Source organism: Chelmon rostratus, chromosome 2 (genome assembly GCF_017976325.1).
Source record: "Chelmon rostratus isolate fCheRos1 chromosome 2, fCheRos1.pri, whole genome shotgun sequence".
Classification (NCBI taxonomy): domain Eukaryota; kingdom Metazoa; phylum Chordata; class Actinopteri; order Chaetodontiformes; family Chaetodontidae; genus Chelmon; species Chelmon rostratus.
The window spans coordinates 22,975,250-22,994,465 of NC_055659.1; the positions used below are offsets into that span (position 1 = coordinate 22,975,250).

Below are 19,216 nucleotides of genomic sequence, written 5' to 3' on the forward strand. Positions count from 1 at the left end.
GTCACGGTCATCTCTCACCAACTGTCAAATGACTCTGTATGAGCCACTGCTGGTGGTGTTGTGCATGTGATTATGTAGATGTGCACTATTAACTGTTGTGACTCGATTATCTTCACAAACCCATTTTCAAATATTTCAAATTCAACTGAAACTTTCTGAACTGCACAGTGAACCAGATGTGTACAAAACCAAGGTGATGCTGGTGGTGGGATGATTGCAGGTTTATGTACCAACAGCATGGTGTAAAAACATGAGAGAAGAGCCTACCTAGGTCATTGTCCAGCTCCTCTGTATGTACCCCTTCTACTCGGCAGGATGGACCACATCGCAGCACAGGATGGTTGTTTGAGGGGAAACAGAGGGGGGGCGGGGGCGGTGAGAGAAAAAGTGAACATCTGTGAGTCACTCCACTACATCTGGCCACTGGGTGGCAGGAGTTATTCAAAGCTATGTATGTAAACAAAAATCACAAGGCATGTTTTAGCCCAAATGACTGGATCTCTGTGGTTTGAAGCAGCAGAGTTGAGGCAGAACTTGCTGTTCTATCAGCCAGTAATAACAAGACAGCAATGCACCTTACTGGGTTTTTTTGTTTCTATCATTATAACGTTATGACGTAATGATGTCAACATGGCCTCTAAGAAAAATGTTATATATTCCTCTGTGTACCTATTTGTGGTTGAAAATCTGTGTTAAACGAGTACGAGCAGGCAGGACGCCTCAGTATAGGTCAGGGAGGGCATCACTTATTTGAGTTAGATGATGCGCATGATGCCGTCAATTCCTTGAAGCTGTGGGGCATCTTGCTCTGCCAGGCAGCTGAAAGCATAGCAGAGCAGTGCCACCCATTGCCATTTTCTGCGACCCAACACTGACACCTAAGGGCTGCTGGGGGAAGCACCACTCATGTATAAACATCTGACTTTCACAACAACACAATATTGTGAAATAAGCAGTAAAAGAGGTTTTTTGGTGTTTTTGGTCAAATTTAGCAAAACTCTGCTGGGAAACTAGATCTAAATGGAACTAAATGCAGGGCGAGCTGATCAGACACGTCATGAAGAGGATCTAATGTTACTTAGCTTTCATTAATTCATTAAGAGGTTTTCTAATAGTCCTTTAATAATGAAGAGACAGCCTGGAAGAAACCTGCATTTTTTACTTTGCAAAAAAGCAGAGACAAAACGGACATAGGTTGAAGACCAGCTCAATACTCACATAAACACAGATAATTTCACAGGTAATCCTACTCAAACATGGACGTACCATCATCTTCACATTCTTCCAGGGGTTTCTGAGGCTTGTCCAGGCACCGAGGGTCTATCCAGGAGGTGGTCTTTGTATTGTGGCTAAGCAGAAAATACGCACAAGCACAATTAACTTGAGGTAATAGCAATAATCCTTCTATCCTCACATCTGATATGTGGCAAAAAGGATTTCAGAGACGCAGACAGGATTTCAAGATTATAGTGAACATTTCTAGACGAAGATTTGTTTAATGAATGGTTCGTCATTAAATGAGGGGCATGACTATTCATTAAAATAACACTTGGCACTCATTTTTGTCAAGCCCTGTTAGAGTCGGAGCTTTATGATATTTACAAAAGTCAAGAGGACTGAAAATCATTGCCTTCATAAAAATGTTGTTAATGGGCAAATGCTGCCACTATAAAATACAACCAGGTCACCTCCAATCAATTTCTCCCTAACTTTCTATCATGCAAACTTAATTTTCCCATATTTTATATTCAAGTTTACCTATATTAGTTTAGGAGCGCCATGTGAGTCACAAACTGCAGAAATGATCTGTGATCTTGGTTTATGTTCCATCCCTTTTATTATCATATTAAGCAAAGACATGGATTTGCAGCCATAAACTGAAGACGTAATCCTATGAAGACCTGAGAGACACTGCATTGGTTGATATTTGCTGTCCGATTACAAACTGGATTTCGGTCCTTTTGTGTTCAGACTTTCTGATCTGCATGACATTTTTTACATGAAAACAGGAGTTAAACGTTTAACCATATATACCGAAGCATATCTACAAACACATGCAAAAAAATGTGAACAAATATGACCTCTTTGGAACTTTCAGGACATTTTAGTTAAGCTTGGTGCAGCTAAAGCAGCACACACTGAAGAGTGAACACTGACATACTACAATATGAGCGTGTGTAAGTGTTGAGGTACTTACTCTATAAAGTAGACCTCTCCGTTCTCGGTGTAGGCCATCTCCCAGTTGTCAGGCAGAGGTCCCAGCGGGTCCTCCGGGGGAGGATGGCTCAGGTGAGAGTGTGTCTGCTGTGTGCTCTCCGTGATGGCCGGTGGTGAGGGGGTTGTCCCAGTGTAGGGCGGGTCACTCCGGCGGGGGGCAAAGGGGCGCACCGAGTGATGAATCTCGTCTAATTCACTAGAGTCTCCTAGAGGATTTAAAGCAAACGTGGCTCAGTTTTAGTTGATGGATGTGGAAAAAAAAACTTTCAGGAACAAAGGGTAGCTGTGAAAACAATTTAGGCGCCACAGGAGGAGCCTCAAGACATGATCAACCAAGAATGTCAACTAAAAATGGCTTTTGCAGAATAAGAATTCCTCCCACTGCTTCATCACCCAGGCTGAGATGAGTTTATTTGATAAAAGAGCATCAACACAGGTTTCAGCCAGGTTGTTGACTGTGACGTATGAAGAAAAACATTGATGAGGATAAGGGAATCGAAGGGGTCAAGAATTTTAGTTTTGCCGTCATTGTACTTCTTCGATGTTTCAGAGTCCCCATCAATTACACATTTCTTATGCCAGTCTTAATACTTCCAAGATGCAGTTCAAGTGTTCCTAGAAAGCCTTATCTTGTTACTAGAAGTCTCAGTGAAAGAACTTCCCAAAGCTTCTCATATTAGTTTTTGGATTATAATCACAGTTACACTACACTGGTAGACAAGTAGTTACAAATACTTCTCACAGCTCTGCTTTGGTTAAGACTGCAGAGTGGGCAGTTCACACCTAGAACCATGGCCTCTGAAGTGCTATCACCTAGCTTCCTGTTATCTCATTCTCACACTCACACTTGACTGGCACCCTCACAGCTCACACAATCACAGATGGCAAATAAACAACTTTTGGTCCCACCTTCTGAAAACACATGGCAGAAACAGCTTTAGCGCTGACTCAACTTCCTTACAATGCCTACTGACCTACTAACACACAAGGGGAGGTATGAATAAATGAGCATTATGAGTAATATTATTCAAAATCATTAACAGAGCTATTAAAAACAGCATCATGCTCCCCAACATTTAAAATTACTCATATCTCCTGGTCATTCACATACATGACCTAGCAAGGACTAATGATATCTTTAAAAATCATTTCAAAAATGGAGGTTGCTCAGTCATCCACCCTCTTCTTCTTGCAGCCAGATGGCACTATTTTACATTTTTGGACGCATAGATACAGGCAGTTGTAGTCAAACCCCGAGACCACTTACTCACCAATCAAAGGAGCTCTTGTGTTCTGCAGCCCCTCACCACACCAAACTGATCTCTCTGCCGCTCTCTCTCCACCTCCTTTGTGCTCCTTCTCCTACTTCATTTTCTGAGCTTATCCTCCTTCACAAAATGCAATTCTGCCTTGATTCCCTTCCATTCTCTGCCCAATCCTTTTCAGACTTGCCCACTTTATCCCTCTCCAGCCACTCCCTCTTTCTATTTAACGTCCTGCTACCTTGTCTCCACTTGCATCCCCTCCCACTCTATCCATTGCAACTAAGATTCTCTTTTCTCTCCTTCCAAACAGAGCTGCAGAAGGCAGGATCGTATCCAAGTGTTATACTCCAAACTAAACAGAACGCAGCATGTTCTCAGGCTGCCTTTTAAGACAGCTCTGCACGCAACTGCCTGTGTACTCACTGATTTCAGGCCTGATTGTTTTAAAGGTGTCCACACTGGCTACAGAAGAGTGTGAGAAATGATGGAAGTTCTGCAAAACAAGGAGCTAAAATGCTAAAACAGCTAGTACAAAATGACATCAAACTAACATTTAATGACGTGCTGCTGGTCACATGACATCTGTTAATTAGCTGCAGGCAATATTGTGAGAAGGTGAAAAAACCTGCAGGAAAATGTAGAGAAGTGACGCTAGCTAAACCTGTACATACTGTATTTATTAATGCCACATGTGGCGCTTCATTTTGGCTGTTGCCTGTGCGAAGATGTCACATTTAATTTACTTTGGAGTATGGTACTGGTCTAGGGTCCCGTTCCAGCCTGGCATTTTGTAGCCAAATAACTGAAAATTGTGTCTAAATCCACTGGAGACAGACTGATGTTTACACCTGGTTTCAGAATGTGTTTCAAATATGTATTGAGTAACCACTTATTATTGGATTTCACTTCCTCACTCACACTGTGAAACTGCTTAACAGAAAAAATGCACATCTGTGCTCAACCAAACAGCTAGAGAAAAGTTTGTTTAGTACCCCAGTGTGAGTACAGACTTCACAACCTTATTCAGTGTGATGGCATAAGTAAATCAACTGCGCTTGAGAGGTTTAGCCTTCACTTTGCACTACATTATTGTTTATATTACAGTTTTCATTGTACCTTTATTGTGTTTTTGGGTGCCTTCACACCAGTGGTTTTCATTATTGAGTAAACAGTTGTTTTCTTGAAGTCAAAATGAGAACAAATGCCCATCACGAGACACAACAGTCTTATATGATATCTACATTTTGCTTATTTTGTCTGACTAACCATATAAAAACCCAGTGGTATTAATGTAAAGGGGTATTCCAGCTATTTAGTATTACACCTGCATAAAGTAGGAAGAGTAGTAGTAGTTATCACGTCAATGCATCATGTCACCGGTCAGCAAAACATAAGTAGGTGCAGCATGTCATGCTTTCAAAGAGAAATAGAGAAACAATCATTTTTTTTTGTTGCTGTCAAAACCAAGTTAGTTTGTGGGGATGAACTCCCAGCGATGAAGATTGCTAATCTGAAGCATCATTACAGCTACAGACATGCTGAACTGGATGAGCTGCGAGGACAAATGCGTTTGGATAAATTAACACTCTTTGGCAGAATTTGGACACCCAACAAGCTGCTTTCACAAGACCACATTCTGACAGAGACAGTGTTATGCAGGCGAGTTTAATGGTGAGCGAGCTAACAGCTAAGAAGCTGACACCTCATTCAGAAGGAGAATTTATGAAAGAAAGCCTTGTTGCTGCCGTGGAGCTGCTACAAGCAGAGAAAGTAAAATTGTTCCAAGTATCTGTTTGTCTGGAATAATTCATAGAGATGAAGAGAAACCTGATGCGGAAACTCAGTGATTGAAGTGTCTGCGCGATTTGACCTTCATGGTGGACATTTCCAAGAACCTCTCAGAGCTGAACCTCAAGCTCCAGCAACCTCTCAGCTCTCAGTGAGTCAAAGAGGAAACACTGTGCATTTACCTGCTCTGCAAGAACAAAAGCTGCTACAACATCTGTGTGAAAACTCCTTCAGCTGTTTGGTGAGAGGTTTCAGGACAGGAAAAGTAAACAAAAGGAACTGAACGTATTTAATGTGGAACCAGCTGATGAGCCTGACAACCTACAACATGAAATCACTGAGCTGCAAAGCAACAAACGACTAACGAGAGCAGCTCTTTTCAAAACGGACTCCTGCAAAGACTCAGCACCGCTCAAGACTGACTGACCCAAACCTGGAGAACCAGCTGCGAGGAGTAGCATCATCATCATCATCATCATCATCATCATCATCACTACCATCTGACATCAGACCCCTCAGCTGAAAGTTATTGTTTCTTCAGTTGTCTACCAGTCAAATTAAACTATTAAAGTTTAGGTGTTAAAATGGTCTCACTGGTCTTTTTTAACATTTGTAACAGAAAACAAAAGTGTCATTTTTACAACGGATGCTCTGGGATTTCAGCATTTTGGGAGGGCAAACTTCCATTGACTTCCAATAAAGATTCTGCTTTCTACTATTATGACTTCACATCATGTTGAACCACATGCATGGATTGGTCACTTTATTTCACGACTGGCATCCTCGCTTTTTAGGCTTTCATCTGGCATATTTCCATGCAGCCATTGGTAAAGCCTTACAGTGTCCAAATTGTGTTCTTGCAGAATTCCTTGTGACTCAAACAACAGTTAAAACCTGTGAAGGCATCCTTTCATTATCCATCCATTCCTTCTCCTCTTTCCTCCCCCTCCTTTTCTGTAACCTCCTGTCCTTTGTACGTACCTGTAAAACTACTGTTCATGTCAGGGAGGTCCTCGTCGTCCTCCTGCTGCTGCTCTCCAGGCCCTATTCCAGCATTGTGCATGTCATTGTAGGACTTGGTGCGTCGGGGAGTGGAGTGCTGCGAGCCCGGCAGGCTACCGCTGAGCCCGTCTGGCAGTGGGGCATCACCGCCGCTACTGCTACTGCTAATCACTTTCCCACCGGGGGGCTGCACCGGTGGCTTGGGCGTTCCATAATAGTTACCTAGGCAACGAAGAAGAAGGCAGGGAGGGGCGGGATTAAAAAAAGATGGTGAAAAGGAGGGCATTTTAGAAGGAGGGTTAGAGAGGAGGGGTCAAAGGGTTCTGTGTGTGTGTGTGTGTGTGTGTGTGTGTGTGTGTGTGTGTGTGTGTAATGGAGGGGGTTTAGTTATAGCCTTTGTATGCAAATAAATAGTCTGGTGTTGTCTGCGGGAAATGTGACTGAAGCAGAACTAAATTTCTTACTAACTTGACTCAAATAAAGTTCACAACAGAGACAACTTTGTTTTAACTTACCACAAACTATGAATACCAATATTTTTTTATTTTACTTCACAAACCAAGTCATTATCATCCAAAGCTAAACCAGGCAGACATAAGGACACTTAACCGTCTGAAGACCAGAATATAAAGCCAACTTTAGACAGAATGACGTTAGCATTAAAAATATAAAGGCAATGGAAAAAAGAATGGTCTAGTCCAGGTGGCACCAGTAAAAAGATAATTCAAGTTCAAAAAGATAAATTGGCAAACTGTAACTTAAATGGGAAATAGACATTTTGGCATGTCATAGCAGGAAATACACAGGTGTAATTGATAACATTAATAAGCGTTGCAATTAGGTGAGCCAGTGCCAGAGTCCTGCTATTTGCCAGAGAGCCATCTTACTGCACATTATTATTTTGGAGGATGAAGGAAGAAAGAAGAAAAGTACCTGTGTATGTGTGGCCAACAAACATATCATTGCATTCCTGGACAAAAACATAACATAATGTTACTGCTGAAGAACACATAACCTACAGTCAAGTGTGGTTATGGAAATATTCAGGTGAGGCGATGGTTTTGCTCATCGACCAAGGCTTATTCATAATCAGAGTTTATTCCTGGAAGCTGGTTTGAACACTTCGTTTGGTCATTTCAGTCATTTTTTAGTCCCTTCCTCATACAGTCCAAAACAACTTTTTGTTGTTCATGTCCATGCATCATGCCAATTAAGTTAGAACACATACTACAGCTGAAAACACCAAGCACAGTGCCATCTGAGGTCACAAAGTGATTTAAATTGAGTAATAATTGAAATATCCCCATTTGTAATTTGGACCAGTTTGTCATCATTTCCTGTTTTAAATAGTACACACACTCGCAAGCCAATGCTGCTTGATATTTGAATTGTGAGCACACTTGACAGACCTAACAAAGGGGCAAATCCAACTACTAGGCCAGTTTTGGTTTTAGCATCCTTGAAATTTGTGATGGTTGGAGCATGGTATGTCCTCCAGCCTTCTCTATGACCCCAGCCTCCTAAGTTTAGCTGGCTGGATCTGATGTGGTCAGAAACTACTTTGTTTAAAGCAAGTGAAAGGAAGATCTTTGAAAGTTTCTGATTTTCTCCATGCTCTCATCAGTGGAAGTGAGTAAGGTAGTTGCCAGTCAGAAGTACATCGGCCTTGTTTGCTTCTACTGCTTTGTCGTCAGAGGAAAATCCACTGTTATGCAACACTGAACAAGCTAAGTGGACACAGCAGACACTTAATTAAACAATATCTGACTGAATGGAGGTGATACATGGTAGTGCTATTGTTTTACAGTCCTTCTAGTGTGTCACTAGTGACTTTGGATTATCAGTAAACCAAAAATGTTATATGTTGTACATGCAATGATAACTGAAATTAATTTTTGGAGTTAAGCAAATACTGAACGACACACTGGATGATCTGGATGACAGGTAGGCTGTGAATACAGTTAGGTCAAAAAGTAAGTGCTGAGGCCTCAAGAGATCACACCTTATGACCCAAAGACCTTTGACCTGACCTAAGAGGTTGACGTGTCTGTATCAGCGTGACTAGCCTGCCTACACATCTCAACCAAATACTAACACCAACACTATCCAACCAACGACACTGAATACTGACAGCTCCCAACAGTATCTAACATCCACCACACCAACTTTTCATGAAATCACCTTTGTGATGTTGCTTACATTAAAGAGAAATCATATCAAGATTTTGACGACAGCCTTTTCCACTTTCAGCCAAATTTTTTGGTGCCATTTTTAAACTTTTCTGTGTCTACCTCTACTCCAGCTAGGGTTTCCCAATATGTCAGAGAGCTACTTTCAACAACCTCCAGAGATACGAGGTGAGCATGTTGCTGACAGCTATTTGACCCATATTAATGGCGGACAGAGTGATAGCAATAGCTGTACATAACGGAACCAAAAAAAATTTTTCTAGTTGAGAAAAATTGTTTAAAAATAAAAACTTTTTTCATGCTGCATTGTACTGCGATGACACCAAGGCTTGACTGTGGCAGGGAGGGCATGTTTTGAGTGCTGGCTGGAAGCAGAGAGGAGACACTTTTCCCTCCTGCTGTGCCAGCAGGTGCACCTGTCCAGAAGTGGGCTGATTGGCCAAGACAGGGACACAATATGCCTGCTTGCTAACAATGTACCATGGGTGGGCGAGTTTAAGCACTGGCTGGAGGTACAGAAAGAGTTATTTATTGACATATTTTGTACCACACAAGCTGGCACACCTGTCCAAAGTCAGGTTCAATGCCATTTGACAATTTAAGAGTGCTCACTTACTGACACACAGACAGAACAAGAGTGAAAGTCGTGTCTGTGAACTCCTACATACAGCCACTAAAAGCATCCAGCTCAGCTCTGATACTGAAGGATTATTCTTTTGTGTATTTGCGTATCACAGTCCTGTTGTATCTCTATGTTAACAAGACTTGCTTAAAACATCCCTAATGTTAACTGTTGATTATCTAAATATCTGAAACTTTTAATATGGATCTTTATAGCTCTAAACTTCACTGAAGCTATGCTGGCAATACATCAACAACACATCCTCTATGTTGGGTCAGCTATTCATGAAAATAAAATGCACATCAAAACAACACAATGTTTTTATCAATGGAAGTTACAAACAATACAACTAACCCAATCTGTCATTTCTAATTTACCTTCATATGTTCCAATTTCCAATAGGGTTCCACTCTTCTCCAACTCCAGAAAGTCCTCCACAGAGAGGAAGTTGTAGTCCACGCCAGGAACTTCTCCCTCTCGGGGGGCGCGGGTTGTACCTGGACAAGCAATCAGAGACAGGGGAGGAGTGAACAAAGTAGAATGACAAATGCAGTTGAAGATTACAGTGGCAGCTACTGTGTGATAACTAACTGGAAGCATTGTTTTCATTGTAGTCTTCAGTCCATTCATTGTACTAACTTAAAGCTGGTTTAGCAGCCATTTATCCTTACGAACACTTTCTCTCCAGGTTTTGAGGTAAATTAGATGGATGAAGTTAAGTGTCTGGGGAATAGTACTAAAATTTACATTTGTAATACTGGTACATGTAAATCACAAATAACATGACCGCAGTCTCCAAAAGGAAGACGATCCATTGTTTGCTGTATCTTCTTCACACTGGGGTAGAGTGTGAGGTATCGTAGTAGCACCACAGTGGGATCCTGCCATTTGTGGGGGGAAATGGGAGTGTGAGTGTGTGTGTGAACATGTGTGGGGTTTGGCATGTAGCCTGTGAGATTCTAGCACTTGTCTTTAACGACTGCTGACAGTTGGCCAGCGTGGTATCAATGGTAAACAGCTTTACAGCAGAGCAAATAGTGAAATGACAACAAATCAACAAATAACACACTGACGACAAACACCACAAGTTTAACTGACAATGACAGTTGGATTTTTTTTCTTTTAAACGTTCGGTCATGATACAGCATGATTTTTATTTGTAATTTTTGTTGTTTGGTTATTGAGGACCCCAGGAAGACTTGCGACCACTTTATGGAAGCTAATGGGAATCTGTTAAAGAATAAAAGTCAATAGGTCAGTCGTTGCCTCATAATGCACATTCGATAGGCTCGCGATAGGCTCTTTTGCTAGGAGTCTTGTTCTCTACTTTATGTACTGTATCCTACCACAGAAACAAAATGATTCTGTCAGGGGCTTACAAAGCAGTTTAAACTGACAGTGCTCACAGCAAATAATCTTTCTCATCTTGCTTGTTTTGATGGACATCTGTTTGGGCTTTCCCTTCTTTGCTACCTTCGCTTGCCTTCCCTCTCTTCCATGTCTTGATCTATTTGTCTCATCTTCCAATCACTCTGTCTCCAGTGGGTTGGTAAGCAATAAGCTGGTAAAAATAGATGTGTGGGGAGAGGGGGAGAGGCGCCCACTGCAGCCACATCCAGTGACACTGGTGATAAATCACAGATGTGGAGACCCTAACTCGAGTGAGCGTGCATTACACTCATGCAAACATGCAGAAAGGCATGCATGTTGAAATGTCTGAAGACAGCGAACTTCTCACACAAAATATTCTTGACGTGCATCAGTTCAACCACAGTGACAGTTGTCACAATCAGACTATTCTTCTATGTTATTTTTGTTATAGGCTTCTCTATAGGGCACACAGAGGGGGGAAATCTTCCTGTTCATCATAAACATCCACACTTAAGTGCCCACAAATTTCAAGATTTCACAATCTGTAAACAAATCCACTCTGCAGTCTATCAAACAAATAGCCAGTTCGCTCATTCCCAGGCACCAAGTCTTTTACAGAATGTCGACCTTGGAGAGTCCTCAGCCGAGCCCGAGCGTTCAGCCGACTGTCAGTTCACTTCCCACACAAAAGTGGTCATTGATTCGACTCCATTTAGACACTGCTGCTCTTAGAAAACCAAATAGGAAGTGGAATTGTGTCCGGTGTTTCAAAAGGGATAGAAAAGCAGAGCCTTGGCTTAGACCCAGGGGTAAGACACTGTCATCGCTATAGGCCTGATTAATTCAATACCCTCCCCACAAAAGCTCCATTGACCAAGCTGTGAAATAGAGTGAGACGGAAAGACAGGTTGGGAGTTAAGAGTTGTGCACAGAGACTCCTGCCCAGAGTAGGGACTGTATGAGTGGAACAACAACTATTCTGGATGCTGACTTCTAAAATGTAGTAAGAGGAATGAGACTACCAGAGCTAAGGGCCAGCACATGCAATGAAGCCTTGGAGATTTGCTGTTAGGGTGTTCATCTAGCGCTGGCTGTCTTAACGGCTTCAGCATCACCACCAGCTGAGATTGTTGGGTGGGCGTTGTGAAAAAAACTCATCATTAGCATTTCAAGAAGATGATCAAGGAAACAAGTGTTGAGATATTGGCAGTCGTACTGTAGCGCGGGGAGCTGGGAGCCACTCCTGCTGCATCAAAACACATGCACTCATGCCCACAATACACACAACAATACAACACGCAACAATAAATTATCCAGGACTGTATGTTCTAAAAAAAAAAAAAAGACAAAAAAAGAATGAAAGTAATTTCTGTGTCTTCATGCATCATGCCACTGGGTCTCTGCTGTTGCTAGGGACAGCACAGGAAGGATAGAGGGAGATGTGGGGAAGCTACTGTATGTGGGGATTTTTGTCCTCCAGTGATGACGCAGTCCTCGACACAGTCTCTTCTACCATGTACCATGACAGAAATATGCAGTACAACAGAGGTATGACTGCTCTGGTCCCTATAGGAAAGTATAAACGCTAGAGAATGCCAGATCAAATGGCCAATGATTGTTATGAATTGATATTCAGTAAGAATATGCAATCGGGAGATCAGGATTAACGCATCCTAGTCGCCAATTGCAGCAGAGTGGGTAATCAGTGACTAGCAAATAAGTGACTAATCAACTTTCCCATTTCTACAACTGAAATCGCAGTCCTGCAGCAAGCAGCGTCCCCCTGCCGACCGACCAGAGCGTGAGTGGAGCAAGGAGGGCGAGCAGTAGGATTTCGGATGGAGCACTGAAAACCTGGAGTAACACCTTGTTTCCCCACTCCATCCTGCTCCAGTTTTGCTCCGGCGTCACTCCAACTGTGAGCTCAAAGTGAATGAAAGCCTTTCTGACTTTTGATGCTGATGCTGATGCTGATGCTGCTGCGTTACCAGACTCTCTTGGTTGTGTTGTCGTGGGTTATTTTATTTTTTTAAATACATTTATTGGTCAGTTTGTGGGAGGAGACTGAGAAGTCTGACAGAGACACACAAGAGAGAGAAAAACTCTTGACAGAGACAAAATATTTTGTGGTTTAAACTTGTTAATAAAAAAATGCTTTCAACTCAACAAAGCCAAATATTTGGAATACGAGCAAGCTACAGACAGGAATGCCGTTGGGTCAAACCCTCAAAGCTCCAGAAAATGATCTGCTTGGGTAAAGACCAACATCCGTATTCATACAGAATATGATTGAGCCCAGGGATCGACTACATGAATGTAAAACTGGGTGAAGCTGACACAAAGCACGGTAAATTTCCGCGGATGAGGGCCAGGGTTATTGTACAGAACGCAGTAAGATTTTTATAGTTTCATGTTCGAAGATGTGGAGGGCTACGTAACCTTGGATTCTGTCCCTCCCTCTCTCCGTCTGTCCTCTTGTCTGTCCCATCACACAGATGAGGGCACAATGCTGAGCCACCTCAGCTGACTCAGACAGTCACAGAGGAGTCGTGTGTATATGAATGCAGAACATGCTTATGCACACACACACAATCCCTCACTGACAATGAAGATGAGGTGCATGGTCACCAAATAGCATGGTCTGGGGCTAAACGGGAGCTGCTGGTGGAGGGTAATCCCTTAATGGAGCTTTATGCAGCTACCTCTTCTGCACACACACACACACAAACACACACACACACACACAGTTTCATTACCATAACAGCCACAGGAGAACTGTCCTGTCTATGCTGTGAACCACCTACGGTGACCAGATTAGACCCCCACAGTGAGGAGAACAACTTGGTTCAGCACCTCTGCACTGTATCTACAGCTACTCAACTCTAAATAACCATGTTGTAGTTAGGGCTAACCACATCACAACCATACCACGATAGTGAAGCATGGGTCTGACCATGTTACCACTATGTTTATGTCAGTTGTTTCTCCCTATCATCTGACAGTGTTGCCATTCTGAATTCATCATTAAACAGCAGTTACTGCCTTTTGTTTCTGTTTTAAACGTTCCTCATTGTTTGGTCTCAAGCTTTAATACTGCTGCCAAAAATGCTTTAGCTTTGAATGACCCTTCAGAGACGCAGTGAGAGGGAAAGCTGTGTTTCCACTGCATGGTACGGCTCGGCTCTACTCTGCTCGACTTACTTTTGGTCCAAGGTACTTTTCTTGATTGTTTTCCACTGCAGATAGTACCCACTCACGTAGGTGGGATTCTAAGCTAATCGTCGCCGCGTGACGCTGCCGTGACATCATCTTGACCGTGATACAAACACATTGGAGGATATTGAATGCATGGTGTTATTGGCTCTCACTGTATGGCTGGTTTGTTCCAGCAAGGGGGGAAACTTTGTTTCAGAAAAGGCTGAATGGAGCAAGACAAAGACTGCTGAAAAAAACTGGAGAATCTTATCAGAGACCAACAGACCAAAAAAGTACAAGGTACTACCCACAACTTTTGCTGATGGAAAAACAAAAAAGAGCGAGTAGAGTCCGGTCGAGTCGAGCATGTGATGTCACGTGGTGGAAACACGGCATACAGGAACTTTCAGACTGACAGACACAGCACCATGGCAAAACAACACAAGCGACTGCATTGTTGTGTTGTGTGGGTGTGTTGCTACAGGGAAAAGTAAAAAAGATGCTAACATGAATCAGGAAGTTCAGTTTCAAGACTTATCAAACATTAAGACATGACCCACTGGTTTCTGCTCCCCTCAGGCCCAACAATTATCCCAACAATTATCCCAACATTTACTACCTTGCGGCTTTAACAGTGGTCAGTGACTAGTTATGGACCACATAAAATTCACACAAAAAACTTGGCATGTCATGTTGTTTGTGGTCATGCTGGACCACAAACAACATGACATCCTTTGCCTTCTACACCATCCTAATACACCTGAACAAGAGGATATCAGGATGCTGTCTAGTAACCTGAGCTGAGTTTTTAATACTGTCATTTTTTATTTATTTTATTTATCTCAGCTAGGTCTCAAGGCCCTCCAGCTCGCCAAAAACATCTCCAATACCAACACACTGAATGCAGGGATGTGTGTCCAGCCCACTGATTCTGTGACTGCCTGTATCAGCAGTAGTAGCAGGGGTAGTGGGCAGGTACAAAGACAGGTGACAGTGGAATACAACGAGGCCCATCTTGACCAAACCCCATTGAATTAAGCACTTCTGATGTTAAAAGAGTCAGGACCCACAATCCAAGGCTCGTATATGGCTAAAATGTTCAATGCCTCCACTTCCAGCAGCAATTGAGACAGGCAAGACTCCCAACCCTAATCTTGTCTACATTCTATTGAGGCACAATTAGAAATGTGCTGAGTCGCAAGATCTGGTATGGGGCCTGCAACACCCCAGACCTAAAGTCACCCTAGCTCATAAAGAGGACAAGAGAAAACAGAATTCATCCTTCTCTCTGCTCTCCATTCAGGAGTGCTGCATCCACAAAGCTTTTTGCATTATCAAGGACCCCTCTCATCCATCCCACAATTTATTCATTCCACTCCCATCAGGTAGGGGGCTTCACAGCCTCCCAGCAAGAACATCTATCTCCTAGCTGTTAAGCTTCTTTAATCACTGACCCCAAATAATGACCTCTCTGGTGAAAATATCTGACTGGTCCTTCCGATGTCCCCTCTACCTCCAAACTGCTACTCTCATTGCCTGTGCAAGGAAGAGAACTGAAAGGACTAAGAACTTTACGCCAAGCACTCAGTATTAATGCTGTAATGTATTCAACAGTATTTATTATAACTATTTAATGCTTGTTTTGCAGTTTTAATTCTTGTTGCTTGAGTTATGTGCATAACCTGTCAATTTTGAATACCTCTTTGCAGAGGTTTCGTCTTGTTTTTTATTTTAGATTTATATAGATGTGATGATAGTAAACTTGATGTATGTATATTTTTCTACATTGCCACTGTCACTCTTAGACATAGGTGGTTTGCAGAAGTTTTCTCTGGTTCTGCATTGATGCATCATCATTTTTCTGTAGGCAGACATAATCTCCTCCAGCCAGTAGCACTGGGGATGAAAAACCAAAGGTTTTGCCCGGCTTAATGAAGACAGATAGAATAATTGGCAAAAACAGAGAGGTTAAAGGCTTAAAGAGACATATACACAAAGGCTGATTGATTTCTGGGTTCCTGTTCTGATTTTGGTTCAGTCTGAAAAGGTTATTGTTTTGAAGCCACAAAAATGGCACAGAAAGGAAACAAAATGCAATTAGTACAGTGAAAGCAAGACAAAGTCACGACAGTGCATCATACCGAAAATATTATAGGTGTGTAAGTATTATGAATAGTGTTACGTACTGCACCATCTGCATGTAAATTATATGTTTTAACTTATGGACCTTAACAAAAAAACACAGGCATAGGACCTAGAACTAAACTGCAATTCCCTCAACGCCCTTGGCAACAGAAACTGAACTGCTCAGGTGCACACCTCAACATTAGCCTTCACAAAATTTGGTCATAATTAATTGTAAACTTCTCTTCGAAGATTAATAAAGTATCTATCTATCTATCTATCTATCTATCTATCTATCCATCTATCCATCCATCCATCCATCCATCCATTTTTCACTTAAAAAAACTCAAATTGTGCTGTCAGTTGAATCTTTCCCTCATTTACTCAATTTCAACATTGACTACCCTTTTGCAAAACTAACCACTGATTATGAGTAAAGCTTTGTATATCTTGCAAGCCCACCTCCATCCCAAACACACACACACACACACACACACACACACACACACACACAAACTCACACACACACACTTAGATTTGAGGAACATAATATTGTCTTATACGGCATATTCACATTCAGTGCATATTCACATAAATTCAAAGCTCCCTTCAAAGATATTTTCAATTTTAAAATTCAATCAATAACTTCTTGTGATGCGAAAAGGGATACTAGTAACATTAAAAAAAAACCCCGCGGCTCTTTGCAGCTCATTGTTTTGTTTATTCTGTCAGGTCTGAGACAGTATAGTTGTCTCATGAAGGCTCTTCATTTACAGTGCTCAGGCGTTCCAAGAAAACAAGCTGAAGCAGGTCAAGTGTACACAATCTGTCCAGCATGAAATAGCAGAGAAGCAAAGCACACCAGTCATTACTGATGATAGTCAAACATCCTGTGAGCTAAAGAGAGCCACATATTTTTTTCAGGAGTGGGTGGACTAAACCTGACCTAAAACTTGAGTTAATATTAGAATTACATTTATGGGTTAGCAATAAAAAAAGGTTCCAACAGGGTGCTCATGTTGCTTTGTGTCTTCAGGGTGTGTAAGTAGGTAACTGTATGCTAACACTTTTGATTCAGTGGGTTGGCTTTGGACTTTCTCTGACGCCTGGTGGACAAAATTCAGTGCACCTTGAAACACACTAATTGGATAGTACGTAGATCAGAATTACACCTGTAGTGTTTTTGTTGACAGGTAAAAATGCTACAAACCTACCTAACTAAAACGTTTCACCTTCATAGGAAACACAGTTGGCTTGCGACAGTATTTTGCCAAAACTTAATAGTGACCACTTTAGTGTCATTGTGACCTTGCATGTGATGTCATCCCCTCCACACGGTACCTCTGGATTGGGCTTATCAACTACAGAGAGCATCCGGTTACACCATGATGTCTTTCAAACCACAATCAATACATGACAGCAACTGGTCACCACCCTCGCTGTGACCTTGGCCTTCCCAGTTTGTCTACGCTGTCACTCATCTTACAGAGGATCAATATCAAATTGTCTCCTTTCTGTCAGCTTCCCATCATCTCAACTGAATTGACTGTTGTGTTTAAGGTTCATCACATCTTGGTTCAAGGTCAACAATGAGGACAACAACGTGATGGCTGGCATTTTTACTTGTTGCAGTATTTAATTATTCCAAGATGACTGATAATAGTAAATCTATTTTAAAAAATCTATAGTATCTATAACTAGCTCTGCTGGAAAGCCTCGGGCAAAGACTTTATATGAAAGCAAAGGCATTCATTTCCTTCTTTCACTGTACATTCATGGGTCACCTCTCTAGCTCGTGCTGAACAAAAGTGAGCCTCTTACTCTATCTTTATGGGAATAAATTAGAGATAAAAGTGTTTGGATGTCTCACAAACTAACAAACCAGTCACATAAAAACCCTGACACCGACCTCATGATTTTAATACTGTGAAACTAAATGGATTACTTTAATGTACTTCATATATGGAAGTTCTTCACCTCTTCCCTCTTTCAGCGCAACTAACACTCGCTGGTAGACAAATCCATGCACCTCATCTATATTTAATTGATGGCAGACTATTTTAAGGGAGCATCTGCCCTTCTAGTGGCAAGATCGACTCAGAGTAAGGTTGCTGACATTTATGAAGGCAGAGAATGACACTAAGATTAGATTTGAGAGGACAATGACATTATGAGAAAGACTAAAATGACTACATTATTCAATTATGCATCACGGAAACATCACAATCCACAACACGATCCCGACTGAGAGGTAAATTTCAACTCGTTTCAACTGTGCTAGATTTTGCAGGAGGACAGGACAGAGATGCAAACACAGGACAGGAAAAAAGCTCAGCATGGCAACAAATGTGTTTAAATGACAGAGGAAAAAACGTAGCATTAAAATTTGCCATCTTTTTTTAACACAATAGCATCAAAATACAAGAAAAATCTAAAAGGAGGCTATATAGGCATGCAGAGCCACAACCAAGCTTCTAAAAATAACTGTGTGTGAAAAATCTGTTTATTTCCTACGCTTGCATTCCCCCAGAGCGATAGAGCACCCTGGGCCCACATATCCCCCAGGCCTGCCCCTGCATTTTAGCTGTGACCTACATTTAATTCCCTCCACAAGGACAATGTTGGGCTTGACTCCTTGGACGACTTTGGGTTTATGGCTGGGGGCAGCTGAGGAGTCATCTTGCTTGACATCTTCATTGGTTCCAGTTTGGTGTTGTAGTTTGGCATTTTTCAGAATAATTATGTCGTCATGTTGCTTAAATCTCACGTTTTTTTTTATTTTGAAAGATGCAAGTGAACCGGACTCAAACACCTCTTTCATATTAGTACCGGGTTTCTTTCTCTTTTTGTGCACTCCATAACATCCACAAAGCTTTAGACAAAAAAGAGTGAGCATTGCTATATGTTGATTTGACCAAATCATACAAAGATCCAGGTGAATGTGTCCAAATATCAGTGAACATCACTGTTCAAAGGGCAAAAATTAGTTCCACAATGAAAGCTGCAGCTCCAAAATTAAAGCAAAGTATCCATGTTCTTATACCTTTCCTCGGGATAAGGATGCTGTGAATGGAGCAATCAGAATTGTTCGTCTTCCTCTGAGAGTTCTTTCTTTCAGGTGACATCACAGCAACATTCCGTAAAAACAGAAAGAAATTCACTGACTTGCTGTTTGCTGAACAAACCAGGAGGAGGACCTCAGTCTGACACAAGGGCTCCTAAGACTTTAAGGGGAGTATCACTGAAAGATTGCTCCACCCACAACCGAATGTTGTCAACAACCAAAACCAACGACAATGCAGATGGACAGATGTGCTGATTATCCTATGCATCTTGGACTATAGGCCCTGGGGAGGTCTGAGAACATGGCCAGTAAAGTGAGTTAAGTTGTGACTATCATACGAAGGATCCAAAGCAAAGGAAATGATGAAATGGTTAAGGAA

General features: G+C 41.8%; 1 protein-coding gene across 6 annotated transcripts in view; it reads right to left on the minus strand.

The window, feature by feature from the left end:
- Window positions 1–19,216, minus strand: part of magi1b (membrane associated guanylate kinase, WW and PDZ domain containing 1b) — a 131,007-nt gene that overhangs the window by 40,455 nt on the left and 71,336 nt on the right. For all 6 annotated transcript variants that reach the window (XM_041944176.1, XM_041944160.1, XM_041944168.1 and 3 more), the window contains exons 3-7: window positions 9,461–9,580; window positions 6,252–6,494; window positions 2,198–2,423; window positions 1,267–1,349; window positions 268–303 (exon numbers count right to left, since the gene is read on the minus strand). In XM_041944176.1, the coding sequence (XP_041800110.1) occupies window positions 268–303; window positions 1,267–1,349; window positions 2,198–2,423; window positions 6,252–6,494; window positions 9,461–9,580 (708 nt within the window). The remainder of the gene's footprint in view (window positions 1–267; window positions 304–1,266; window positions 1,350–2,197; window positions 2,424–6,251; window positions 6,495–9,460; window positions 9,581–19,216) is intronic.